General features: G+C 38.6%; 1 protein-coding gene across 4 annotated transcripts in view; it reads left to right on the plus strand.

Annotated features, from left to right (window-relative positions):
* The first annotated feature begins 366 nt into the window (after positions 1 to 366).
* PRXL2C (peroxiredoxin like 2C) overlaps positions 367 to 26,104 on the plus strand; it is a 37,301-nt gene continuing 11,563 nt past the window's right edge. The window contains exons 1-7 of one of the 4 annotated variants that reach the window (XR_009251729.1): positions 367 to 710; positions 1,110 to 1,178; positions 2,298 to 2,351; positions 2,499 to 2,604; positions 7,979 to 8,110; positions 10,481 to 10,610; positions 13,253 to 13,390. Coding sequence is in view for 2 of the 4 variants with exons in the window: in XM_058695483.1 (XP_058551466.1) it covers positions 501 to 710; positions 1,110 to 1,178; positions 2,298 to 2,351; positions 2,499 to 2,604; positions 7,979 to 8,110; positions 10,481 to 10,608 (699 nt within the window). In the remaining 2 variants the exon portion in view is untranslated. Of the gene's footprint in view, positions 711 to 1,109; positions 1,179 to 2,297; positions 2,352 to 2,498; positions 2,605 to 7,978; positions 8,111 to 10,480; positions 11,871 to 13,252; positions 13,391 to 26,104 lie in introns of those variants that run through there. The other 3 variants (XR_009251728.1, XM_058695483.1, XM_058695482.1) reach the window with 3 other exon arrangements.

Below are 26,104 nucleotides of genomic sequence, written 5' to 3' on the forward strand. Positions count from 1 at the left end.
AGTGGCTGAGTCAGAAAACACCCGTGCAGCTTAAGCTTGCCTGCGCGTCGCGGCCAGCGGAGACTCATCTCGTAGCTGCGGTGTGCGCCCCATCCAGTCCCCGTACACTCCAGTCTACCAGCACCCAGCGGGCCGCGACCCAGCGTCCACGCCCGACGGAAGCTCACGCAGCTCCGCCCCTTGTGCTCTGCCCTACGGCCCGCCGGGAGCTCCGTCCCGCCCCTCCCAGGTTGCGCCCCGCCCCGCCCCGCATTCAGCTCCGCCCCACCCAGGTTGCGCCCCGCCCCGCCGCGACGAGGGTCGCCCCCGCGGGCCGGGACCCCACGCAGCTCCGCCCCGTGCGTCCTGCCCCGCTCCGCCCTGAGTCCCGCCCAGCCTTGCGTCCCATCCCCAGTCCCGAATTGCTCCGCCGGGTGCACTCTGATCGGCCTCGACCCGTCTGGCACAGCCTATGCGATCAGCCTGAGCCCGGTGGGCGCGATCCCTGGCCGGCCGGGCAGATGCTGGGCGCGATGGCCTACCTTGCCCTCGCCCCGGTAACGCGGCAGGTCAGCGGCCGCGCCGCCCCGGCCGCAGTCCCTAGCGGCCCAGAGCGCGGGCAGCCCCTGGCCGCAACAGTGGCCGAGCTGTCTGTGCTGGACGCCTCCGGGAGGCAGGTGCCGTTCGGCGCGCTGTTTCGGGAGCGCCGGGTTATCGTGGTCTTCGTGAGGGTGAGCGCAGGCAGAGGGGCGGCCCAGAGCAGGGACCTTGCGGCAGGCTGGGATGGAGGTTGCTTCTGTAGCCTCTGCTGGGGGACATCGGGTCCCTGAGAAGGTTCAAGGCCCAAGAGTGAGGTCTCCCTGGGCGTGGCCATCCCCATTGCTGGTCAGTAGAGGCTTCCGGAATACTAACTGCCCTTCTGGCTTCCTTTAATAGGAATGGAAAAATAGCCCGCCAAGCCAAGTACATTCTCCCAGCAAACGAGGCCTAAGAGCGGGTGCGGCCCAATTTTAATGCACCTCGAGCGCCCTTCACACCTTTTTTGTCCACCTCGAGTGGCGTCATGAGTAACAAAGTACTTGGTCTTTTATAGTTGCTAACTTGCCCTTTTTGCCGTGTTGGGATTTCAGCATTTCCTGTGTTACATCTGCAAGGAATACGTAGAAGATCTGGCCAAAATCCCCAAGAGTTTCTTACAAGTAAGTTTCCTGAGAGTGAGCAGCAGTGTGCCTTGCCTCAGGGCGACCTTGTGAAAGTCACCTGTCATTTATTAAGAAGCGAGGTGTGGAGGCGCCTGGGTGGCTCAGTCGGTTAAGCGGCCGACTTCGGCTCAGGTCATGATCTCGCGGTCCGTGAGTTCCAGCCCCGCGTCGGGCTCCGCGCTGACAGCTCAGAGCCTGGAGGCTGTTTCAGATTCTGCGTCTCCCTCTCTCTGACCCTCCCCCGTTCATGCTCTGTCTCAAAAATAAATATAAAAACGTTAAAAAAATTAAAAAAAAAAAAAAAAAAGCGAGGTGTGGTGAGTATGACACATCTCCAGAACAGACTCTCACAAACCCATATTATCACCTTCCCGCACATCTCTCCCAACACTTTCAAAAAGTAGACAGAGGTTAGAGATCTATTTTTGTCCTGCTTTACTTTTCTATGTACTGCCTGCTAATATGTACTAATCATAATAATTTAGATGTTAGTAACTTATTTGCAAATGTTGAATGATAATGACCAAAAGCACAAATGCTAGAAATTATTGCTATTTTATTCCCTTTATTTTTGTAATAAGAGCACTGCAAATAGTTGTTGACTATGCGAAAATACTAATATATCTTAAAGGTGAACATTTGTATTTGTTAGGATGCGCTTTCCACATTCCTGGGACATCCACATACGCGCTTTTTTTCAGATACATATACGTTTGTTCCCAGGTGAATTTTTGAGTGAAGAAATTGGGCAACCTTTATAAAACTAAGATCTGTTTCCCTCAGGCATTAGTAATTGGGATGTGAAAAAGTAAAATTGTCTGATTTTTAAAAACCCTCCAATAATTTTTATTCTTTTTTAATGTATGTCTTTGGGGAGAGGAAAGAATTATTGGCTATATTATTTTGAAGTTCTTTCTTGGCAAAAGACCAACTGAATTAACTGAACATTTTAGCATACATTTCTTTATTTTGATTCACACAATTTTGCTGTTTATTCCATTCTTCTAGAAGCCTATAGGTGGCATTAGAATGGAACAAAAGAGTTGAATAAGGGGGAGTTTTATAAAACATATATAATTTCTGGTAATATGTACCTGTCCTTTTTTTCTCCTAAAGGAAGCAAATGTCACCCTTATAGTGATTGGACAGTCATCCTACCATCATATTGAGGTAAAGGTATCATCAGAAATTGCGAAACCAACAGATTAAATCAGTTTCAGACATAAAAATTATTTTATTTGAAAAATAAAGATAGATTATCATTACTTTTCTCTCTCATTTTTACTAATACAAATTCCAAATATTATCTTTTTTTAGCCTTTCTGCAAACTGACTGGGTATTCTCATGAAATCTATGTTGATCCTGAGAGAGAAATTTATAAAAAATTAGGAATGAAAAGAGGTGAAGAAATTGCCCCTTCAGGTAAGACATGACACGTCCCATCAGAAAATGCCGGTGGTGTATTTTACATTTGTGTATGTATGCATAGAGAAACGAATGGTAAACTCATAAATCAGGCTGGTTTTTAGGATTCTAGTAAGTGGGCCAGATACACCAGATTCTCAAGGATTCATTTCCTAGGTGTAATGACATAGAAAGCTGTGAAGTACCAAAGGAGTGAAGAAAGCAAGTTGCAGAACACTGTTTTTGGTTTGATTCTGTTTTTGTGGAAATAAAAACCATTTTCATAAAGATCAAGAGTATGTATATGTGTGTGTAATGAAAAAGGTTTTAAAAGATACTGCCATGCTTACCCCAAGTTATAGAAGTTAGAAAAGTGGCTTTTGTGCTTTTAACAGTGGGAGTACATTTTTTTTAATGTTTATTTATTTTGAGAGAGAGATAGCACATGTGTGAGTAGAGGAGGGGTATGGAGAGAGGGAGAGAGAGAATCCCAAGCAGGCTCCACGCCATCAGGGCAGAGCCTGAAGTGGGCTTCGATGTCTTGAACCAACTGTGAGATCATGACCTGATCTGAAGTCAAGAGTTGGATGCTTAACTGACTGAGCCACCCAGGCACCCCTAACAGTAAGTACATTTTACTTTTGTAATTCAATGAAAAAATAATATTGCTTGAGTTCATATATTTTGCTACTTCAAACAAACATATATTTTGCTACTTCAAACCATAGCTTTGAATAGTATATGTTCTTTAATTGATGAAATCTGTTTTCATTGAAGCCCAACTCAAAGGGGCCCTTCAAGCAGAAGTTATTGCTTCCCTCATTGTACTTTAATAGCACCTTGTACTTTATTATGTACTCTATTAGTGATTAAGGTGTGCAGATACTATGGTTATTTGAAGAATTTGAAATTTTATTCATTGTTATGTGGTCCATATTCCCTGCCCTTAGCACAATTCTTTATAATTAACAGAGCTTCATCAGCTTTAGGTGAACCATTGCTGCATGTTTTAGGTGGAAAGAATGTGGCTTCTAAAATGCCAAACGAGAAGGGGTGCCTGGGTGGCTCAGTCAATTAAGTGTCCAACTTTGGCTCAGGTCATGATCTCGTGGTTGTGAGTTCAAGCCCCCCGTTGGGCTCTGTGCTGACAGCTCAGAACCTGGAGCCTGCTTCAGATTCTATGTCTCCCCTCTCTCTCTGCCCTTCCCCTGTTCTCTCTTTCTTTCTCTCAAAAATCAATAAACAGGGGCGCCTGGGTGGCGCAGTCGGTTAAGCGTCCGACTTCAGCCAGGTCACGATCTCGCGGTCCGTGAGTTCGAGCCCCGCGTCGGGCTCTGGGCTGATGGCTCGGAGCCTGGAGCCTGTTTCCGATTCTGTGTCTCCCTCTCTCTGTGCCCCTCCCCCGTTCATGCTCTGTCTCTCTCTGTCCCAAAAATAAATAAAAAAAAAAAAAAAAAAAAAAAAAAAAAAAAAAAATCAATAAACAAAATTTTTTTTAATTAAAAAAAATGCCAAATGAGAGAACTCAAACTCAAATCATTCACTCTCAAAAAATATTGTTGCACTCTTGTCAGTAATCCCCACTTTGGTGGATGCTCCCAGAAGAACAGTGATAAACAGCCCCTGCCATCCTGAAACTCATACTCTTCTCTAGGAAACAGAAGCGAACAGCTGATTACAATTTAAGGGCTTGTACTAGAAAACATGTAAGGAGAATATCATTACCAGAAATATGAGGGCAGAGAAGAATCTGGAAAGGCTTCTCCAGAGGAGGTGTCACCTAAGCCCACTCTTTTTTCTTTTTCAATTTTTTTTAATGCTTATTTATTTTTGAGAGAGAGAGAGAGACAGACAGAGCATGAGCAGGGGAGGGGCAGAGAGAGAGGGAGACACAAAATCCAAAGCAGGCTTCGGGCTCCCAGCTGTCAGCACAGAGCCAGATGCGGGGCTCAAATTTGTGATCTGCAAGATCATGACCTGAGCTCAAGTTGGACACTTAACCAACTGAGCCACCCAGGCACCCCACTCCATAAACCTACTCTTAAAGGAGTTAGCTGGGTGAGATGAGTCTGGAGAAGGGTGCTGCTGACAGAAAGCACATGCAAAAGCACATGGGCATGAAAAACTGTGGCCCTTGGAGAAGTGTAGATCCCTGCATCACACCAGAGTCTAGGAGCCATTTGAGGAATTGGTGTGAGCCAGGGGACAGGTGTTGGCCATTTCAGACTGAGTCTGGGGTGACCAGCCAAGGAGTTTGGATTTGCTCTGGAGGCAGTAGGGATGTCACACAAGCATTTTAGGTAGAGAAGTGATAGCCATGTGTCCATTGTGGTGGAGTATTTAGAACTTGCCAAGCCAGAGCCACTGATACAGTTATAGTAGGGTGTAGCAATAGACTAGAAAGAAGTGCTCTGGCAGAAAATGGAGATGAAGAGGAGGGGATGGGTCAGGAGCTATTTATGACATAGAGTTGATACGATTGCTTTACTGATATTTTTTCAAAAAAGGAACCTAACTTTTTTTTTTTTTTTTTTTTTTTAAAGAGAAGAACAGGGGCGCCTGGCTGGCGCAGTCGGTTAAGCGTCCGACTTCAGCCAGGTCACGATCTCGCGGTCCGTGAGTTCGAGCCCCGCGTCAGGCTCTGGGCTGATGGCTCGGAGCCTGGAGCCTGTTTCCGATTCTGTGTCTCCCTCTCTCTCTGCCCCTCTCCCGTTCATGCTCTGTCTCTCTCTGTCCCAAAAATAAATTAAAAATAAATAAATAAATAAAATAAAGAGAAGAACAGACTTTTTTTTTTTAACGTTTATTTATTTTTGAGACAGAGAGAGACAGAGCATGAACAGGTGAGGAGCAGAGAGAGAGGGAGACACAGAATCTGAAACAAGCTCCAGGCTTTGAGCTGTCAGCACAGAGCCCGATGCGGGGCTCGAACTCACGGACCGTGAGATCATGACCTGAGCCGAAGTCCGACGCTTAACCGACCAAGCCACCCAGGCGCCCCAAAAGCAACCTAACTTTTATTAAAACTAATAATGAGCTATCATAAACAGAGTTTACTATTTCCTTTTTTCTCCTCGGTATAGGAAATTGCAATGTACAGATTGTGAGCCTTACTTATTGGTAGACTGTTTTCTGTGTTATAATAGTCCCAGTGTGTGTAAGTTCTGTTTATCATTTAGCACTTTAGATCTAAACTGTGAGCTTCATCTGTAACACCTCACCATTCGCAGGCACAATAAAAATACAGAATTGAAAAGAAAACAGATGAATTTGAAACAAAACTTATGCTTGTAGTTATTAGATAAGGTATATTTAAATCTTTTAAACTCTTCTGACCTGTGTTAAAGTACTGTATTTCCAACCAGAAAACATTATTTTCTCATAAGATCATCTTTTACAAGTTCCTCTCTGAAAAAGCGTAAGTCTCAGAATAGTCCTACTTGGAAATTAAGACACTAAAAAATAAGATAATTTTAAATTAATGGACATTTTATAAAGACAAATATAAAAGACATTTTATAAAGACAAATATATATTTTATAAAGAAAATAAAGCCTTTACATGCCAGGAAATAATGGGTTTGTAGAAGACTGAAAAACAGGAGTTTTATACATATGAACTAAATTCAAATGGGCAAAATTAGATCGTGTTTGAAGCAAAGACTGTCGATTCTAGGTCATGGAATCTCCTTCAATTGAATTTCTAAAGTTTCAGAAATATTAAATGACCCCATCTTTGGACCTGAAGAAATAGTTTGGATTTCTGAATATTTATTTTAGATAGAGAATCCTATAAACCAGTAAACCAGTCTTTTACTCATGTCTCTAAGCTAATGAGCCTGTATTTGTTTTTTGGTAACATCAGTGTCCATCATAATGGAAACATGAAACAAATAAAAGAGTCGTAGAGATGAAGGGAAATAATAGGTATTTGGAAATACTAGGAATTTAGGCAGGTCAAAGGCAGTGTAAATAATAAACCAAAAGCAAAACATAAAAGGCAAGGATAGGAGAAAGATAAGTTACAAGAAGGGTAAAGAGACTGAGTCCCTTTACTCAGTGGGAGTGGAAGGGAAGTATTAGTCACAGTGGGAAAGGAGACTGAAAAACTGACAGCCAAGGAGAGATGGAAAGGTGGCTGGAGTAGCTGTTGTTACAGAGAACTCCCAAAGTCTCAGTAGCATAACACAGTAGAAGATTAGTTCTTTTTCTGTTAATTTCAAGATGGGTGTATCTATTCAGATGTCTCTCCTCCAAGCAGCAATACCAACAGGAACACAGTAGGAAGGACTGAGGCCTCTTCCATCTTGTGGCTCTGTCATTTTCAACCCAAGGCTTCCAAGAATGTAGAGGGAATATGGAGAATCACTTGTGGGAAGTTTTAAGGAGTTGGCCTGGAAATGGTCCAAATCATTTTATTCAGGGGTTAGAACATAGTCACGTGGCCATACGAAACTGCCAGGAAATTTAGCTGTGGGCCCAGAAAGAGGAAATGGGTTTTGCCAGCATATAATAGTCTGTGCCACAGTGTCTCTTGAAAAGGAGTGTAGTTACTTATAGTAGGTGAGAGACTCAAAAGAGGATAAATGGGGTATTAAAAGGGAAAGCACTGGGGCGCCTGGCCAGCTCAGTCAGTAGAGCATGTGACTCTTGATCTCGGGGTTATGAGTTCGAGCTCCATGTTGAGTGTGGAGATTACTTAAAAATAAAACCTTTAAAGAGAAAAGGGAAAGCACTACCAATTTGAGAAGTCTGTAGCTGACATTCTTCTGTGGCATTGGGATATATCATGACTTCTTCCTTTAAAGTAGTAGTTCTCGATCAGGGGACATTTGGTATTGTGTGAAGACATTTTTGGTTGTCACAACTTGGTGAATGGTGCTATGGCATCTAGTGGGTGCACAGGGCAGTGATGCTGCTGAACATCGTACGTTGCACAGGACAAAGACTTGTGTGCTCCAAAATGTCAATAGTGAAAGGCTGAGAAGCCTTTCCTTGAAGGAAGAAAAAAAGACAACTTGAAAGTAAGATAACACACAAGAAAGAGAATGTTTTAGAGAGGGATGGGCAAAAGTGGGTGACGGGGACTGGGACGTACAGGCTACCAGTTATAGGATTAATAAGTCATAGCAATGAAAGGTACAACATAGGGAATATTGTCAATGGTATTTCAATCGCTTTGGATGATGACAGATGGCAGCTACACTTGTAGTGAGCATAGCCCAACTACAGAGCTATGGAATTGCTGTTATATACCCCAAGCTAATGTACATTCTGTGTCAACTATACTTCAGAAAGAGAGAGTGAATGTTTTACAGAAGTACTAACATTATCTTCTGATATCTAATTGAATATAAAATGATAATATCTAAAGACAATTCCCAATATTTCAGGAAAGAGTCCCCATATAAAATCAAATGTACTCTCGGGAAGCATTCAGAGCCTGTGGAGGGCAGTGACTGGCCCTCTTTTTGATTTTCAAGGAGACCCTGCTCAGCAAGGTGGAACCCTCATTTTAGGTCCAGGTAAGCATCAAAGTGCAATTCCAGCAGTATGCTTTTTGTGCCTTTTAGAAGTTAAGAGGCCACCCAGTTTCTTCATAAAATAGATACCATGTAAAAATGGCAATTTGACATTGTAATAGTCACCATTCTGTGCTTGTAGGGAGCAGGGGGCATCTTTTGTTTTTAAAGGCTTCTGTGTATTTTGTGTCTGTTTATTGGATGTAATGTGCCCATCATTCTGTGCCTGAGTGATTTCAGTATTTGAGATAGGAAAGTCAGTGGTGGTTTGGTGAATTGTATATGGCTATAAAACTGTTTAAGAAGTTCATGGAGGGGCACTTGGGTGGTCCAGACAGTTGAATGTCTGACTCTTGACTTCGGCTCAGGTTGTAGTCCCAACATTGTGGGACTGAGCCCTGCATTGGGGTCTGCACTGAGCGTGGAACCTGCTTAAGATTCTCTCTCTCTCTCTCTCTCTCTCTCTCTCTCTCTCTCTTTCTCTCTCTCTCTTCCCCCCCTCCTCCCCCAGCCCCTCTCCCAGCTTGTGCATATTCTCTCTCTCTTAAAAAATAAATAAAAATAAATAAAATAAGAAGTTCATGGAAGTGAACATTTCCACATAAGAGAAAATCCTCAAGCTTCCCCCCCACCCTGCCTTTTTTTTTTGGAGGGGGGAGGGGTCGTCAATAGAAGAATCAATCCAGTTACTTATATCTAATAAGGCTAGAAGACTTATTTAGTGTCAGAAGGCAAGTCAGCTCATTCAGTAACAATTACTATAAGCCACATAGTTTTAGTAGCTTTATTGATTGGAATACCTGAAATTTCTTTGGCTCCACATTGCTAACTGGTTGACTGTTGGATCTCTACCATGTTCAAGTATTGTAGTCAGGGACAGGCACTAAGTAGATTTTTCTTAGTTCTTCCTCTTTGAGACTGTCCACAATAGTGAGCATAGCTTCTAAAAGTTATAAAATTTTACTTTAATAAACTCCAGATGTCTAAAAGTCTTTAGAAGGAGGCTTTTGACCAAACATTATGGCTTTTTGGCTTTCTGCAGTTAGAGTACTTTAGCTAGCTAAAACCTGTCATTCAATCTCTTTCCCTCTCTTGTGTACACCAGTTAGACCAGACAGAAGAGAAGCCCTGTTTTATGAGACTGAGTCCTATAGATTATCCTCAATGACATTGAGCCATAGTTTTGGATGGCTTGTTTCCATCGTCCAACCTGTTGTGAGCCCCTCATCTCCATTGTCTCAGTATCATGTGACCACATGTTCAGGTGTGTAAGAGTGATGAGCACATGGAGTTCATCACTGGAACATACTCAATAAAGAGAATATTTTGATACTCTCTGCTGGAAGGAGTGTAGCTCCTCTAAGGAAAGAGCTGGGTGTACTTATTTACACAAATCTATCACAGTTAACCCAGTATTTCATTTTGCCTTATTTGATAATAAGCCAATTCATGATATTAAATCTACAGTGATACTATAGACAACAGTTAAGTATAATGCAGAGAACATGCCTCTTATAGTTAATCATGAGGGTTGATGGAGGAAGGTGGGGGGGGTGGATGGACTAGATGGGTGATGGGTATTAAGGAAGGCACTTGTGATGAGCACTGGGTGTTGTATGTAAGTGATGAATCACTGAATTCTACTCCTAAAACCAATATTGTACTATATGTTAACTAACTAGAATTTAAATAAAAATTTGAAAAGAAAAAACACACATGCAAAGAATTACAGAATTTCAGCTGTAGGTTGAAATAAAAAAAGCTAATCTAATGTTTTAAGTTCAACATCTGGCTTTGATTCTAAGAATCAAAGTAAAAAGATCTAGACCTATAAATTACAGGGTTTTTTTTACTTGAGCAGATAAAAGGTTTGTTGTGGAGGTCTTAACAGTCTCAATGCCCTGCTTTTCAGCCTCTTTTGGTCTCTGGTTATAATGCAGATAGCCTATTAAATCAGTGTTTGAGAGTGAATTTTTTTTTAAGCAAGTGATTTATTCCATTATTACATTTAAGAAACAGATGTGATTTTCCATTTGATATCTATGTTCTGTATTGTTCCTGTCTGTTTGACAGGACATTTTATTTAATTACATCTAATAAAACCTAACAGAGGTTATAATTTAAGAATATTTCCCCTTAGATCTCATAAAACATTAAGTATCACTCTTATTTAACCATAATCCTTTTCATCCTTTATTACCTTAATTAAAAATTATTATGGCATTATATAGAGAATATTATGAACTCCAGGCAATTAATTTTTCCCTTAGGATTAATTAAAAGTTGCTTTTGCTTCCTTTATTCTAATAAGCAATAAATCTAATGAATAATACTGTATGCCAACTTCTGCCTTTTATTCTTACTCTCTTCTAGGTAACAACATCCATTTTATACACCGTGATAGAAATAGGTTGGATCACAAACCCATCAACTCTGTTTTACAGCTTGTAGGAGTTCAGCATGTGGACTTTACAAGCAGATCTTCAGTTATCCATGTGTGATGGTATAGACTCTTTATCACTTTCGAATGGACCCTTGGGATATGACCTGAAATGTTCAGAGTGTGGTATCCTTGTGCAGTGTCTCACTTGTTGGCTTTTCCCAGCCTTTGAGGAGTTATGAAAACATAAAGAGACCATGTACTAGTTGAACTACATACTGGGAGGCATCAGTTGTCAAAAATGTTATATATATTTATAATTCTATAGCTTTTAAAGTTTTATGTAAAATAAAATTTTATTTATATAAAATAAAACTTTAAAAGCTATAAAATTAGAAATACCATTTTTTATTTTACATTATGGTATATCCATTCAATGAAAGTTTTTATTGGCCCTAATTCTTATGAAGAACATATAAAGGGAAAGGTAAGCAACTCAGGACCACTTTATCCAGTGAAAAAGCAGGATGTCAAATCCTGTAAATAATGTAATCATATTTTTATGTATATGTTTATATTTTTGCATACTTAGGAAAAAAGACAGGATATAAACACACCAGGTTATTGCCAGTAGGTACCTCTATATGGTAGGATTACAGTATCTTTATTTTTTTTTCCATATTTTCCTTTATCTCCTAACTTTCTATAATGAGCATGATTCATTTTTTTAGCCAGGAAAAGTTATTTAAAAATTATATGAAGAATATATTCCTATATAGGAAGCTTCACAAAGTTGCATATAAATGCAACTGTCTACATGTTTCCATCCACATTGCTTTACTTAGAGGAAATATTGCAAACCAAACCTGCATAGCCTGTGTTCAAAGTGCCTTGTACCACACACACAGTATCCATTTCACTAGGATTTGGCGGGGGGTGGGGAGGTGGAAAGAGTAAAAGGAGAAAAAAAATGTTTTATGTATTTAATACATGTATTTAAAATATGGTTCAATATGCTTTTTGGATGAATTTTAAGAATTGTTTAAAAAAAAACTTTGTAACTTAAATGTACACTGGTTTGCTTGCCAAATTGCTTTTATTTAGTGTACTGTTATCTTTTATTTTTCTAGAATGTTAATAGGTTTACTTGGGAAGTGTCCCAGAAATTCTGATGAAAAAGTACAGCAAGATCAAAATCTTGGTAATTAGTAGCAAATATACACTGCTTTGAACTTATAAACTTTTATATCAAGCATATGAGGTCACACACACAAAATATATTTTAAATATCCAAATATTTTAATGTACATTCATGTATATATACATTAAACAATCATGTTTTTAACCAATAAAAACAAAATTTCTCATGACATTTAAAATTAAGCAATTTTGTGCTATTTTTTATAGTAAGGGAAGACTGGTGACCCAGATCCTTTTGCTGATTTTACACTTAAAACTGCTGAATCAGAGCTTACACAAAAATTTATATGTTTATAAACTTACACCACGTTTTTCTAAGATACACAAATGTTCTTTATGTGGCTTCAGGGAGGTTCAGTTACATAAATACAGTGCAGTGGTAATTTGCTGACCCAAACAAACATATTTAAAACAAAAAATATTTCTGGTAGTTACTGTGAAATATATGAACATGCTGCATACCCAATAATATACTAGACTCCAAATTTTGGAAACCTTCCTATAATAAATACATAGAAATTACTGTTAAAAGAATATCATCTAGCCCTGTTATGGTGCTAATTATTTGCCAAGTAGTGTTCCAAGTGCTTTACATAGTGCTCTATAGAATTGACATCCCCATCATGCCCATTTCACAGAGAAGAAGCATCTTTTTTTTTTTTTTAATTAACTTTTAATAAGAAAGTGAGGAAACCATCAGGGCCAGAAGCAGAAACATGCCTTGAAGCCATGGGCTGCCCTGAAGTTTGTGCTCATCCAGGAATGTTCTTTGGCCAACTCAAAGGCTTTGTGTAGTAGAGAGTTAAGACTAAGACCACTGCCTAAAGTAGTGCCTGAGACCTAAGCCTGAGACCTGGGACTTCCTGGGACTTCTAAAAGCTACAGCTGCATTGCAGTCAGATCCATCCATAGACCAAGGATCCCAGTGAGGAAGTGTGTTGTAAGGCTCCTGCAGTGAACTACTGGGGCAACAAGAATTTTAATAACATGAACGTACATGTTTAAAAAATTTTTTTTGACATTTATTTTTGAGAGACAGCATGAGCAAGGGGAGGGGCAGAGAAAGAGGGAGACAGAATTTGAAGCAGGCTCCAGGCTCTGAGCTGTCAACACAGAGCCCAATGTGGGGCTCGAACCCACAAACAGATCATGACCTGAGCCGAAGTCACACGCTTAACCGATTGAGCCACCTAAGCACCCCTTTTAAAAAAATTTTTTTACTGGGACGCCTGGGTGGCTTGGTCGGTTAAGCGTCTGACTTCAGCTCAAGTCATGATCTCACGGTCCGTGGGTTCGAGCCCGGTGTCGGGCTGTGTGCTGACAGCTCAGAGCCTGGAGCCTGTTTCAGATTCTGTGTCTCCCTCTCTCTCTGCCCCTCCCCTGTTCATGCTCTGTCTCTGTCTCAAAAATAAATAAACGTTAAAAAAAATTTTTTTTTAATTTTTTTACTAAAAAATTTTTTTCTTAACGGACTGCATGTTTAAAAACCAAATACTTTTGTTTCTCAAGATTGATGATAAGCTAGTAACCAGCATAAAATGCTTATTTATGTTACCATCTACCAGTGGGGCCAGAGTGATAACATGGACCATGTGAAACTGGGAGACAAACTTTCTAAAGAAGAAACATCATCTACTCCAAAGTTACCAGTTATTTTAAGAAGAGTGTTCCAGAAAATAATTAAAGATGTACAGTTACAGAAGGTACATTTACACATCATTCTGTGAACATTTTTTTTTCATTTATTTTTTTTGAGTAGACTCCATGCCCAACATGGGGTTTGAACTCACAACCCTGAGATCAAGGGTTGCATGCTCTACCAACTGAGACATTCATGCACACCTAGTTTTAATTTAGAACAGAGTCCTTTTAAATTAATTTTGCTCATTTTCACTTCCAAGTTTTCTTGTACCCATATAAAAAGTGGAATGGCAGCTATTCATATATTAGCTCTATTAGCAGAAAATTTTGAAAACAGTTCCCAGATGCCAGTTTTATATCAGTATTATATAAATCTAAATGATTATATACTGTGATAAAAACAATGTTCATACTAAATTATGAAATCTATGGAGCACAGTGTACTTGGAACTTGGTTGTGATATATATATATATATATATATATATATATCTCAATTATATATATATCTCAATTATATATATATCTCAATTATATATATATCTCAATTATATATATATCTCAATTATATATATATATATATATATATATATATATATATATATATATATAAAATTGTGTCCAAGCTGTCAGTCAAAATAAATATTATAGTCGTTAAAATTTTTTAAATTTTTAAAGCATTTTATTGTGATAAAATATACATAAAAACTTACCATCTTAACCATTTTTAAAATCTACAGTTCATAACATTAAGTATACTCATAGTGTTATGTAATCATCACCACTACCCATCTCCAGAATTTTGTCATCATCTCATACTGAAACTCTGTACCCATTAAATAACTCTCATTGCTCCCTGCCCATAGCCCCTGGTAATCACTGTTCTGCTTTCTGCCTCTGTAAATTTGTGGAGTCATACAATATTTATCATTTTATGTCTATCTGATTTCACTTAGCATAAAGTCCTCAAGGTTCATCCATGTTGTAGCATGTACCAGAATTTCATTCCTTTTTAAGGCTAAATTATATTCTATTGTATGTATATACGTTTTATTTATCCATTTATCCCTCAGTGGACATTTAGGTTATTTCTACTTTTGGGCTATTGTGAATAATGTTGCTGTCAACCTTGGTATACAAATATGTTTGATTCCTTGCTTTCAATTCTTTTGTGTATATATCCGGAAGTGGAATTGCTGGATAATAGGGGCATTCTGTGTATAAGGAACTTCCATACTGTTTTCCACAGAAGCTGCACCATTTTACGTTCCCACCAGCAATGTACAAGGGTTCCAATTTCTCTATATCCTCACCAGCATTTGTTTCTAGTTTTTACATTTTTTTAAATGTTTATTTATTTTTGAGAGAGAGACAGCACGCGCAGGGGAGGAGCAGAGAGAGAGGGAGACACAGAATCTGAAGCAGACTCCAGGCTCTGAGCTGTCAGCACAGAGCCCCATGCAGGGCTCGAACTCACAAGCCATGGGATCATGACCTGAGCAGAAGTCAGCTGCTCAACCGAACCACCCAGGCACCCTCTCGTTTTTTTTATAATAGCCATTCTTATGGGTACCTCATTGTAGTTTTGACAAAATTTACCAATTTTTAAACATGTATACACATAATAACCAAAAGAAAAAATATCTATGAGCAGCTGATGTTAAATAATTAAAAAAAAAAAAAAAAGCATGGCAGCCTGGACTTTCAACAACAAAGTCCACTATTGAGCAGACATTAGAAACATTTGGAGTGTTAAAGAACAGCTTTGTAAATCAACCTGTGTTGTCCTGATTGTGGATATTTTTTTCTTTTTTTGTGAATGGGTCCTTACATGTTTTGATTTCTATTGTTTAAGTTGGAAATCTTTAGTGAGTTTATTTAATGGATGGTGTGCCAAAAAACTTTCATTTTGAACTTTTAGCAAATCATATGATTGAAAACAAACCTTACAAATAGGAAGACATTGAAATCTGGCTTTAAATGAGAAGGAAACTAAACAGAATAAATAATTGAAAACTCAAATAGAATAAGATTTAATTTTGAAATTCTGTAACTTTGCTTTACAGTTTTTTAACTTATGATGAAGCTCCTATTTTTAATTAGGTAAATGTGAATTCAACATTAGAATAGAAAAGAATGAAATGGAGGGGCACCTGGTTGGCTCAGTTGGTAGAGCATGCCACTCTTGATCTCAGGGTATGAGTTCAAGCTCCACATTGGGTGTAGAGCTAACTTTTAAAAAAATAATAATAATGAAATGGAAAAAAAAAAAAGAACAAAATGGCCTCTGATTATTTACCATAAAAATATGGTAAAACATTCAAAAGAATTTAAGTGGAGAATTTATTTGATGAGTTTTATCTTGTAAAAATTATGTGTTGAAGAAAGGTACTGAGTGGAAGCAAAAGACAGTACATATTTGAAAATGTTAGGGCTGCAATATTTTTTGGTATCAAAAAAAAATGGACTTTAGGGGCGCCTGGGTGGCTCAGTCAGTTAAGCATCCAACTTTTGGCTCAAGTCATGATTTCACAGTTCATGAGTTCAAGCCCCTCATTGGGCTCTGTGCTCACAGCTCAGAGCCTGGAGCTTGTTTCGGATTCTGTGTCTCCCTCACTCTCTGTCTCCCTGCCCCTCCCTGTCTCTCTCTAAAAAATAAATAAACATTTTTTTAAAATGGCCTTTAAATACCCTCCATTTAACAATATTTTTCTGGAGTTTACCAGGTACTTCAGTACCTAAAGAGACAGTATATTCTCCATTTGAAATGTGGACTACAGAGAAAAATCAAATGAAGAGGTCTACAATTCCAAGTCAATTAACTATAAAATCCAACATTAGGGGCGCCTGGGTGGCTCAGTCGGTTAAGCAGCCGACTTCGGCTCAGGTCGTGATCTTGCGGTCCGTGAGTTTGAGCCCCGCGTCGGGCTGTGTGCTGACAGCTCAGAGCCTGGAGCCTGTTTCAGAGTCTGTGTCTCCCTCTCTCTGACCCTCCCCTGTTCATGCTCTGTCTCTCTCTGTCTCAAAAATAAATAAACGTTAAAAAAAAAAACTATATAAAAAAAATCCAACATTAGAGAAGGTTGCAGAGAATTTTATTTAAATGAAATTAAAAATAAGTTAAAAATAAAACAATATTTAAAAAATCGTTTTCAGAAAAATGACTTGGCATCAGACAGACTCAGCTTAAAAATGGACTGAAGTATATACATATGTATAATTTAGAATTTTTAGAAAGGATTTTATTTTTAAAATATTTTTGGGGGGCATCTGGGTGGCTCAGTAGGTTGAACATCGGACTCTTGATTTCAGCTCAGGTCATGATCCCAGGCTCATGGGATCAGGCCCTACATTAGGCTTAGGCTCTGTGCTGAGCATGGAGCCTGCTTAAGATGATCTCTCTCTCTACCCCTCTCCCCTGCTCATGCTCTTTCTCTCCCTCTAAAAAAAAAAGAAAAGGCTGCCTGGGTGGCTTAGTAAGTTAAGCATCTGACTTTGGTTTGCGTCATGATCTCACAGTTTGTGAGTTTGAGCCCCTCATCAGGCTCCCTACTGTCAGCACAGAGCCTGCTTCAGATCCTCTGTTCCCCGCCCCCATTCCTTCCCCGCTTTCTCTCTCTCTCTGTCTCTCTCTCAAAATAAAATAAACTAAAAAAAAAAAAGAATACACTAAAATAAAATAGTTTTTGAATAGAACAATTTTAGATGTCCCTTAACATTGAAACAATTGTCAGTCAATAAGTGTTTCAATAAATTATTTTATTTTTATGTATATTTAATTTTTATTAATAAACAATAATTTTCACATCTTTTTTCACTCTCAAATGTTGTTTGGACCATAAATTATATGGCCACCTTATTGATGATCTTCATTGATGGATGAAGCAAATAAAATAATAGTAAGAATAAAGAATAGTTGAATAATGCAAATAATAAAATTAATTTAATGAACAAATGTAAAACAATAGGTTAAAAATAAAAATCCTATCTTTCTCAAGAATACATGAAACATTAACCATATATTATCCTTAAAGTATAGCTCAATAAATTTAAAAATTCAAGTTTATACAAACCATGTTCTATAGGTATCACAATACAACTGTATTTAGGGTGCCTCGTGACTCTTGATTTCGGCTCAGGTTATGATCTCACAGTTTGTGTGATCAAGCCCTGCGTGGGGCTCCAGGCTGATAGCTCAAAACCTGCTTGGGATTCTTCCTCTTTCTCTCCTCTCTGCTGTTTCCCTCCCCCTCCCTCCCCACGTGCACCCAGGCTCACAAAAAAAAAAAAACCACAATGTAACTATATTAGAAATCAATACCAAAATCAAACCAAACCCTCTGTAGACATTTTTTTTTAAATTTTTTGAATGTTTATTTTTGAGAGAGACAGACACAGAACATGAGCGGGGGAGGGGCAGAGAGAGACGGAGGCACAGAATCCAAGGCAGGCTCCAGGCTCTGAGCTGTTAGCACAGAGCCTGACATGAGGCTCAAACTCATGAACTATGAGATCATGACCTGAGCCACAGATACTTAATTGACTGAGCCACCCAGGCACCCCTGTAGACATTTTTTTTTAAGTAGTCTCCAAGCCCAGCATGAAGCCCAACATGGGGCCTTAGCTCACAACGCTGAGATCAAGTCCTGAGCTGAGATCAAGAGTCAGACCCTTAACCTACTGAGCCACCCAGGCACCCCTAGTCATTTTTAATTAAAAGAAAAAACAACACTAAAACTTAATGGGACAAAGAAAATGTGATAGATGTGAAGAATTAGAATTGAATAGTGACAATAACTTGTGGAATTCTTAAAAAATGGTATTTTAATGTAAATTTATACCCCTAAACTCTCATATTAGAAAAGAAAAAAAAAGGGCTAGAAATTAATAGACTAAGTGTTCAACGTTAAGAAGTTAAGAAAGCAACAAACTAAACCCATATAAAAAACAATGAAAGGAGGTAAGTAAGGAGTGGCAATTGATTAAATATCAGACAGAGATACAACAGAGCAACTCCATAGGCTAAATTTGCTAATAAAGTAGACAAACCTGTGGCAAAGCTGTTGAAGGAAAAAGAAGGTACAAATATTAGAAATAAAAAAGGGACAACTACAAAGATAGCAGAGATTAAAAACACTCTGAACTTTATGCTAATAAATTTGAAAATTTAGAGAAAAAGAATGTTTTATTTAAATAACTTTAAATAACTTTTAAAAGTCTTTAAAAATAGAATATCTAGGGGCGCCTGGGTGGCGCAGTCGGTTGAGCGTCCGACTTCAGCCAGGTCACGATCTCGCGGTCCGTGAGTTCGAGCCCCGCGTCAGGCTCTGGGCTGATGGCTTGGAGCCTGGAGCCTGTTTCCGATTCTGTGTCTCCCTCTCTCTCTGCCCCTCCCCCGTTCATGCTCTGTCTCTCTCTGTCCCAAAAATAAATAAAAAACGTTGAAAAAAAAATTAAAAAAAAAAAATAGAATATCTATATAGCCTTAAAACTCTTTTTTAAAGGAAGTGATTTTTTTAGGTTTATTTTTATAGAGAGAGCACACATGAGCGCAAGTGCATGGGGGAGGAGAAGGAGAAAGGGAGAGAGAATTCCAAACAGGCCCTGTGCTGTCAGCGAGGAGCACCACGCAGGGCTCAATCCTAGGAACCATGAGACCATGAATGACCGAGACAAAACCAAGAGTCTGACGCTCAACCAATGGGCCACCCATGTGCCCCCAGACTTATAACCATTTATTTATTTATTTATTAACATTTATTTGTTTCTGAGAGAGAGGCAGAGCATGAGCAGGGGAGGGACAGAGAGAGAGGGAAACACAGAATCCGAAGCAGGCTCCACTCTCTGAGCTGTCAGCAGAGAGCCTGACTGGAGGCTCTAACCCACAAACTGTAGGATCATGAACTGAGCCAAAGTCGGACACTTAACTGACTGAGCCACCCAGGCGCCCCATAACCATTTAAAATTGAATCAGTAGTTGAAGATCAGCAGTTCCTTCCCACAAAGAAAACACCCAGATGAAAAAGGTTTAGTAAGAATTTGAATTCTACCATTTTTTTAAACCAAATTTTTAAGGAAGTAAAGACACTTGCAATCTTTTTTTTTTTTTTAAGTTTATTTATTTTGAGAGAGAGTGAATGAGTGGGAGAAGAGCAGAGAGAGAGAGAAAGAGATAATCTCAAGCAGGCTCTGTACTATCAGTGCAAGAGCCTGACGCAGGGCTTGAACTCACCAACTGTGAGAACATGACCTGAGCCAGTCAAATGTCAGCCACTCAACTAACTGAGCCATCCAGGAGCACCAATACTTCCAATCTTATACAAACTTTCTGAGAAGAGAAAATGAGGCTAATTTTACCTTGTTTTACTTCAATCAGAGTAGGATAATATAAGAATGGAAAATTATAGGTTGGATTCTCCCATAAATAAATGAAAAATTCCTAAGTTGTATATTGGCAAACAGAATCAAACAATATGTAAAATATTTAATTTACCACAGTAAAGTAGGGTTTATCCCAGAAATGCAAATTTTATTTTACAGTAAAAATTAAAGTAATTCACCATATTAATACATTCAAGGAAGAAAAAAATGCGTAGTTATTTCAAAGAAGCAGAAAAAACATATGATAAAATTTAGCATCTGTTTATACTTAAAACAATTTTAAGCAATCTAGGAATTAAAGACAATTTCCTCAATCTGATAAAAACTGTCTGCCAAAAACCTTCAACATTTATTATATTTAATGGAAAAATACTATAACTCTTCCTTTGAAAAAAGGAATATGATGAGGGTGCCCACTATTACTGCTAGTTTTTGACATTATACCAGAGTTCTAGCCAGTGCAAAACCACAACAAAACAAACAAATAAAGGTATAAGATTTAGAAAAGAAGAACTAAAACTCTTTCATTTATTATATATGCCATGACTGTCTATGTAGAAAAACAAAACTAATCTAAAGACAAATTCTTGGGGCACCTGGGTGGCTCATTCGGTTAAGCATCTGACTTCGACTCAGGTCATGATCTCACGTCTGTGAGTTCGAGCCCCACATTGGGCTTTGTGCTGACAGCTCAGAGCCTGGAGCCTGTTTCAGATTCTGTGTGTGTCTCTCTCTCTCTAACCCTCCCCTGTTCATGCTGTCTCTCTCTGTCTCAAAAATAAAAAAAAATAAACGTTAAAAAAAAATAAATTGGGTTATTTCTCTAAAAAAAAAAAAAAAAGACAAATTCTTACTTAATAAGTTGCTGGATGTGATATCAATATTCAATTTAGTTTGAGTTGCTACAAGCCCTTAATTATGAACAGGAAAACTGATTTTAAAATCATTTATAGGGGTGCCTCAGTGGCTCAGTTGGTAAAGCCTACAACTCGGCTCAGGTCACGTGATCTCATGGTTTGTGGGTTGGAGCTCTGCATCCAGCTCTGTGTTGACAGCTCAGAGCCTGAAGCCTGCTTCAGATTCTGTGTCTCCCTCCTCTCTCTGCCCCTCCCCCGCTCACACTTGGTCTCTCTCTCTCTCAAAAATAAATATTAAAATGTTTTTTAAAACATTTATAAGAGCAATAAAACGTATAAGGGACCCAGGAATAAATCCAACATGTTAAACCTTTACAAGAAAATTATACAGTGAAACCTAGGTTTGCTAGCATAATTTGTTCTGGAAACATGCTTGTAATCCAAAGCACTTGAATATTAAAGCAAATTTCAAGAACCATTGGCTCAGTTGTGTTCATGTGGTGACACGTACTACTTGTATTGCAAGACATCACTGGTTTATCAAGTTGAAATTTATCAGAAACTTTTGCTCGTCCTGCAAAACACAGAAAAGTTACTCCCAATCCAAAGTTTTACTGTATATCTTTATTAAAGAATTTTTTTAAAGATTTGATAAATCCAGAGATAATATATTCATGGAGAAGAATTCTCATTATTCTAAAAATGTTAGCTGTTTCCAAAGTGGTCTACAGATTCCTAACAGAATCCTTACCAAGTTTTTCATGGAACTTGAAATGCTCATTCTAAAATTTATGTAGAGGAGCAAAAGCTAAGACATTCCTAAAAAACAAGAATCAAGAAGTGGCTCCTTCTATGAGAAATCAAAATGCAGAATTAGGTCATAGCAATTAAAAGATGGTGTGAAACTGGAAGGGCATATATAGAGAGAGGAATGTAATAGAATGGAAAGCTCAGAAACAGACAAACATATATAGACACTTGACACACGCTACAGATAACTGGAGAAAGAATAGAGTAAATAAGTGGTTCTGGGATATCTAATTATCCACAGGAAAAGAGAAATACAGTAGTGCAATATTTGTAAGCCACTGTTTTTCAAATCACAATATCATCAGATTGTGTGGTATGACCTCAGGCAAAGACATTCCTATCAGGAGTGACATTCCAAGGGTTTGGAGATTAAGAAGCTAAGGGCAAAGGCCAGACCTCTTTTGTGGGAAGATCACATTCTTTAGTACACAACTACAAATTCATAGGGAAAAATCTCATAAATCGTGAATAAATATATGAAAAAATTTTCCAACTTCACTAATAAATTAAATCCACAATAATATACCATTTTATACTCAGGAATTTGGCAAAAATAAAAAGTATGACAATACCAAGTGTTGAGGATATGGGTACACTGATAAAACATAAACTGGAAAAACAATTTGTGGAGCAATTTGGCAATACCTAGGAAAATGGAAAACATGTATAGCTCTAGAGCCAGTCTTCTATAAAACAGATAAAATGCACAAATATATCCACAACAACATTGCTTGGCATAGTTATAAATTGGTAACATCCTAAATGTCTATTACCAGGATGATGAATTAATTGTGGCATAATGTTTTAAGAAATATATATTAAGGATACTTACATATGTCTTACAGTCTTAAAAAAATGCAAGGCAATCATAAATAGTAAATTAAGGAGAATAAATATCTTTGGGGAGATAAAGGTGGAAGTGATTATTAGAGTGGCACAGAAAGGGGGTTTGGCTGAGTTAGCAAAATTTTATTTTTTAAAAACACTATATTAATTTTTTGTAAAGATTTTATTTGTAAGTCATCTCTACACCTAACATGGGACTCAATTTACAACCCCGAGGTCAAGAGTTGCATGTTCCTTGGGACACCTGGGTGGCTATGTCAGTTAAGCATCCAAGTTCAACTCAGGTCATGATCTTGTGGTTCAGTTTGTGAGTCCGAACCCCACATTGGGCTCTGTGCTGACAGCTCAGAGCCTGGAGCCCGCTTCGGATTCTGTGTCTGCTTCTCTCTCTGCCCCTCCCCTGCTCATCCTCTATCTCCCAAAAATAAAAATTAAAAAAAAAAGGGGGCGCCTGGGTGGCTCAGTCAGTTGAGTGTCCGACTTCAGCTCAGGTCATGATCTCCTCATTCGGGAGTTCAAGCCCCGCGTCAGGCTCTGTGCTGACAGCTCAGAGCCTGGAGCCTGCTTCAGAGTCTGTGTCTCCTCTCTCTCTGTCCCTCCCCCACTCATGCTCTGTCTCTCTCTCAAAAATAAACATTAAAAATTAAAAAAAAAAAAGAGTTGCATGTTCCACCAACTGAGCTTGTAGCCAGGTGCCCTCAAAATTTCATTTCATTTTTTTTTTTTTAATTTTTTTTTAAACGTTTATTTATTTTTCAGACAGAGAGAGACACAGCATGAACGGGGGAGGGGCAGAGAGGGAAACACAGAATCGGAAGCAGGCTCCAGGCTCTTAGCCATCAGCCCAGAGCCCGACGCGGGGCTCGAACCCGCGGACCGCGAGATTGTGACCTGGCGGGAGTCGGACGCTTAACCGACTGAGCCACCAGGCACCCCGAAATTTCATTTCTTAGGTGATATAGTGGGTACATGGGTATCTGTTGTGTCATTCTTTATACCTTTTGTATTCTTAAATGGTGTATAGTACTTTGAAAAGTGAATATATATGTGTCTGTGTTTACACACACACACACACACACACACACACACACACACACAAATGTATTTAGCCTATTTTGTAGATGTATTAATTGGGTTGGCCTTACATTATTCCCTGATAATTGCCTTTATAGCCTAAATGTTGAAAGAGAGGGCAATCGACAGTTGTACATTTATGCAAAGAAAGAAAAGCATTGTCTACATCTTTAAAACATGTAGGTTTACTAAGCTGTACATTCGGTTCCTGCCTAGAATAGCAACACAGGGGTGTCTTTCTTGTTTGGGATCTGTGCTGCAGTACTCTCTTACAGGTGATGCGGTCTGATCATCAGGGAAAAGATGTTTTCCAGGGCCTATTATATGTTAGGTATTGTGGAAGATTTAAAGGAAAGAAACAGCAGAATCTTTGCCTTTAATCATTCAGAATATATTTAGGGAGGGCAGGAAGAACATCAGGGCAAGTAACAAAATAGGGTAGTAAATGATAAGCAGGCCTCTGCAGGGTGCAGAAAACCTCACAGTGATTTGAAGGTCTTGGAGGGGAAGGCAGGAGACTGGAGTGCTGGGAGGTTTGCACATGAATTTTTAAAAGCAGCTCACAAGGACCACAAGTGTAATTAGCCTTATTCATCATGATGAGGTATTTGATCAAAGCTCTTATGGAAGTAAAACTTGTTTCTAGAAAATTATTTTTAATATCACGCCAATCTTCTTACAATGCCATTTTTAAAAATAGGTAAGCACTCAGAATACTTTTAAGGTTTCTTTAGAAATCATTCCAGCTCTGTTATTTAACTTTACTCTGAGAGCAGCCTGTAATCACTGACATTTCCAGACTTTGACTCCTAAGGACTTAAAATGCCATATATGAATGTACTTACTAACTTGATGTAAATAAATAGCCTCATAATTCCAAGCAACATGCATACATGTCTCATAAGCAGTTCATCATTTCTTCTGCTTAAACCCATACTTTCCTCTCCCTTTTTGTAGACTGAAAGCTCAGATTTTGAGATTTTGTTGCTCATGTCTATATAGGCAAGTATGAGGCCCTCCTGTGAATTAATACTGTGTGCCACACAAGGGGAAAACAAAGCAAAAGAAAATGCTTTCAAAAATGTATTGAAGGGGCACCTAGCTGGTTCAGTTGGTAGAGCATATGACTCTTGATCTCAGGATCGTAAGTTTAAGTGGCACACTGGATATAGAGATAACTTAAAAATAAAAGTTTTTTAAATTTTTTTTTTAACATTTATTTATTTTTGAGACAGAGCATGAACAGGGGAGGGGCAGAGAGAGAGGGAGACACAGAATCGGAAACAGGCTCCAGGCTCTGAGCCATCAGCCCAGAGCCTGACACGGGGCTCGAACTCACGGACCGCGAGATCGTGACCTGAGCCGAAGTCGGATGCTTAACCGACTGAGCCACCCAGGCGCCCCAAAAAATAAAAGTTTTTAAATAAATAAATAATAAATAATGTACTGGAGACATTTTTCCAAAGATGACAAACAGATAGACAATGGGTACATGAAGAGACGATCAAATAACTAATCATCAGGGAAATGCAAATCAAAACCACAATGAGGTATCACCTCACACCTGTCAGAATGGCTAAAATCAAAAAGACGATAAATAACAAGTGTTGACAAGGATGTGGAGAAAAGGGAACTCTGGTGTACTGTTGGTAGGAATGTAAATTGGTGCAGCCACTATGGAAAACAATACGGAGGTTCTTCAAAATACTGTAAGTAGAGCTACCAAAAGATCCAAAAAAAAAAGTGAAAACAGTAACTCAAAAAAGATATCTGCACCTTCATGCTCACTGAAGCATTATTTATAATAGTCAAGACATGGGAGCAGTCTAAGTGTCCATCGATGGATGGATAAAGAAAATGTATACATATGTGTGTGTGTGTGTGTGTGTGTGTTGTGTGAATATATATGTGTGTATACATATATATGTATACACAACACACACACACAACACACACACACACACACAGGAATATTACTTAGCCATGAAAAGAATGAAATCTTGCCATTTCCTGTTGACATGGATGGATCTTGAGGACATTAAAGTAAGTAAAATAGGTTAGATAAGAAAAGATAAATATGTCTGATTTCACTTATATGTAGAATATGAAAACAAAATAAAACCAAGCTCATGAATATAGAGAGTAGACTACTGGTTGCCTGTGGCATGGATAGGCAAAATGGGTGAAGGGAGTCAAAAAATACAATTTCCATTTATAAAATAAATAAGTCATGGGAATGTAATGTACAGCATGATGACTCCAGTTAATAATACCTTTTTTTTTTAAGTTTATTTATTTTTGAGAGGGAGAGAGACAGAACGTGAGAGGTAGAGAGAGAGAATCCCAAGCAGGATCCGCAGTAACAGTGCCCACTTTGGGGCTCATACTCACCAACCATGAGATCATGACCTGAGCCGAAACCAAGAGTGGGATGCTTAACCAACTGAGCCACCCAGGCACCCCTCTAATTAATAATACCTTACCGCATATTTGAAAGTAGCTAGGAGAGTAGATCTTGAAAGTTCTCATCACAAGAAAAACACATTTTGTAACTATATATGGTGACAGGTGTTAACTGGACTTATTGTGATGATTTTGCAATATATACAAATATTGAATCATTACATTTACATCTGAAACTAATATAACGTTCTGTGGATTATGCCTCAATGAAAAAAAAGGTATTAGAAACAATGATCGATGTACGTTGTGTAGTTAGGAAAATTAAAATACAGTACCAGAACCATTCTGGCAGAGAGACCTGTGACCAAAGAGAAATAAAGTATCTTTCTGCCACTTCTTTAAGGAAA

This window comes from Neofelis nebulosa, chromosome 12 (assembly GCF_028018385.1).
Source record: "Neofelis nebulosa isolate mNeoNeb1 chromosome 12, mNeoNeb1.pri, whole genome shotgun sequence".
Classification (NCBI taxonomy): Eukaryota; Metazoa; Chordata; class Mammalia; order Carnivora; family Felidae; genus Neofelis; species Neofelis nebulosa.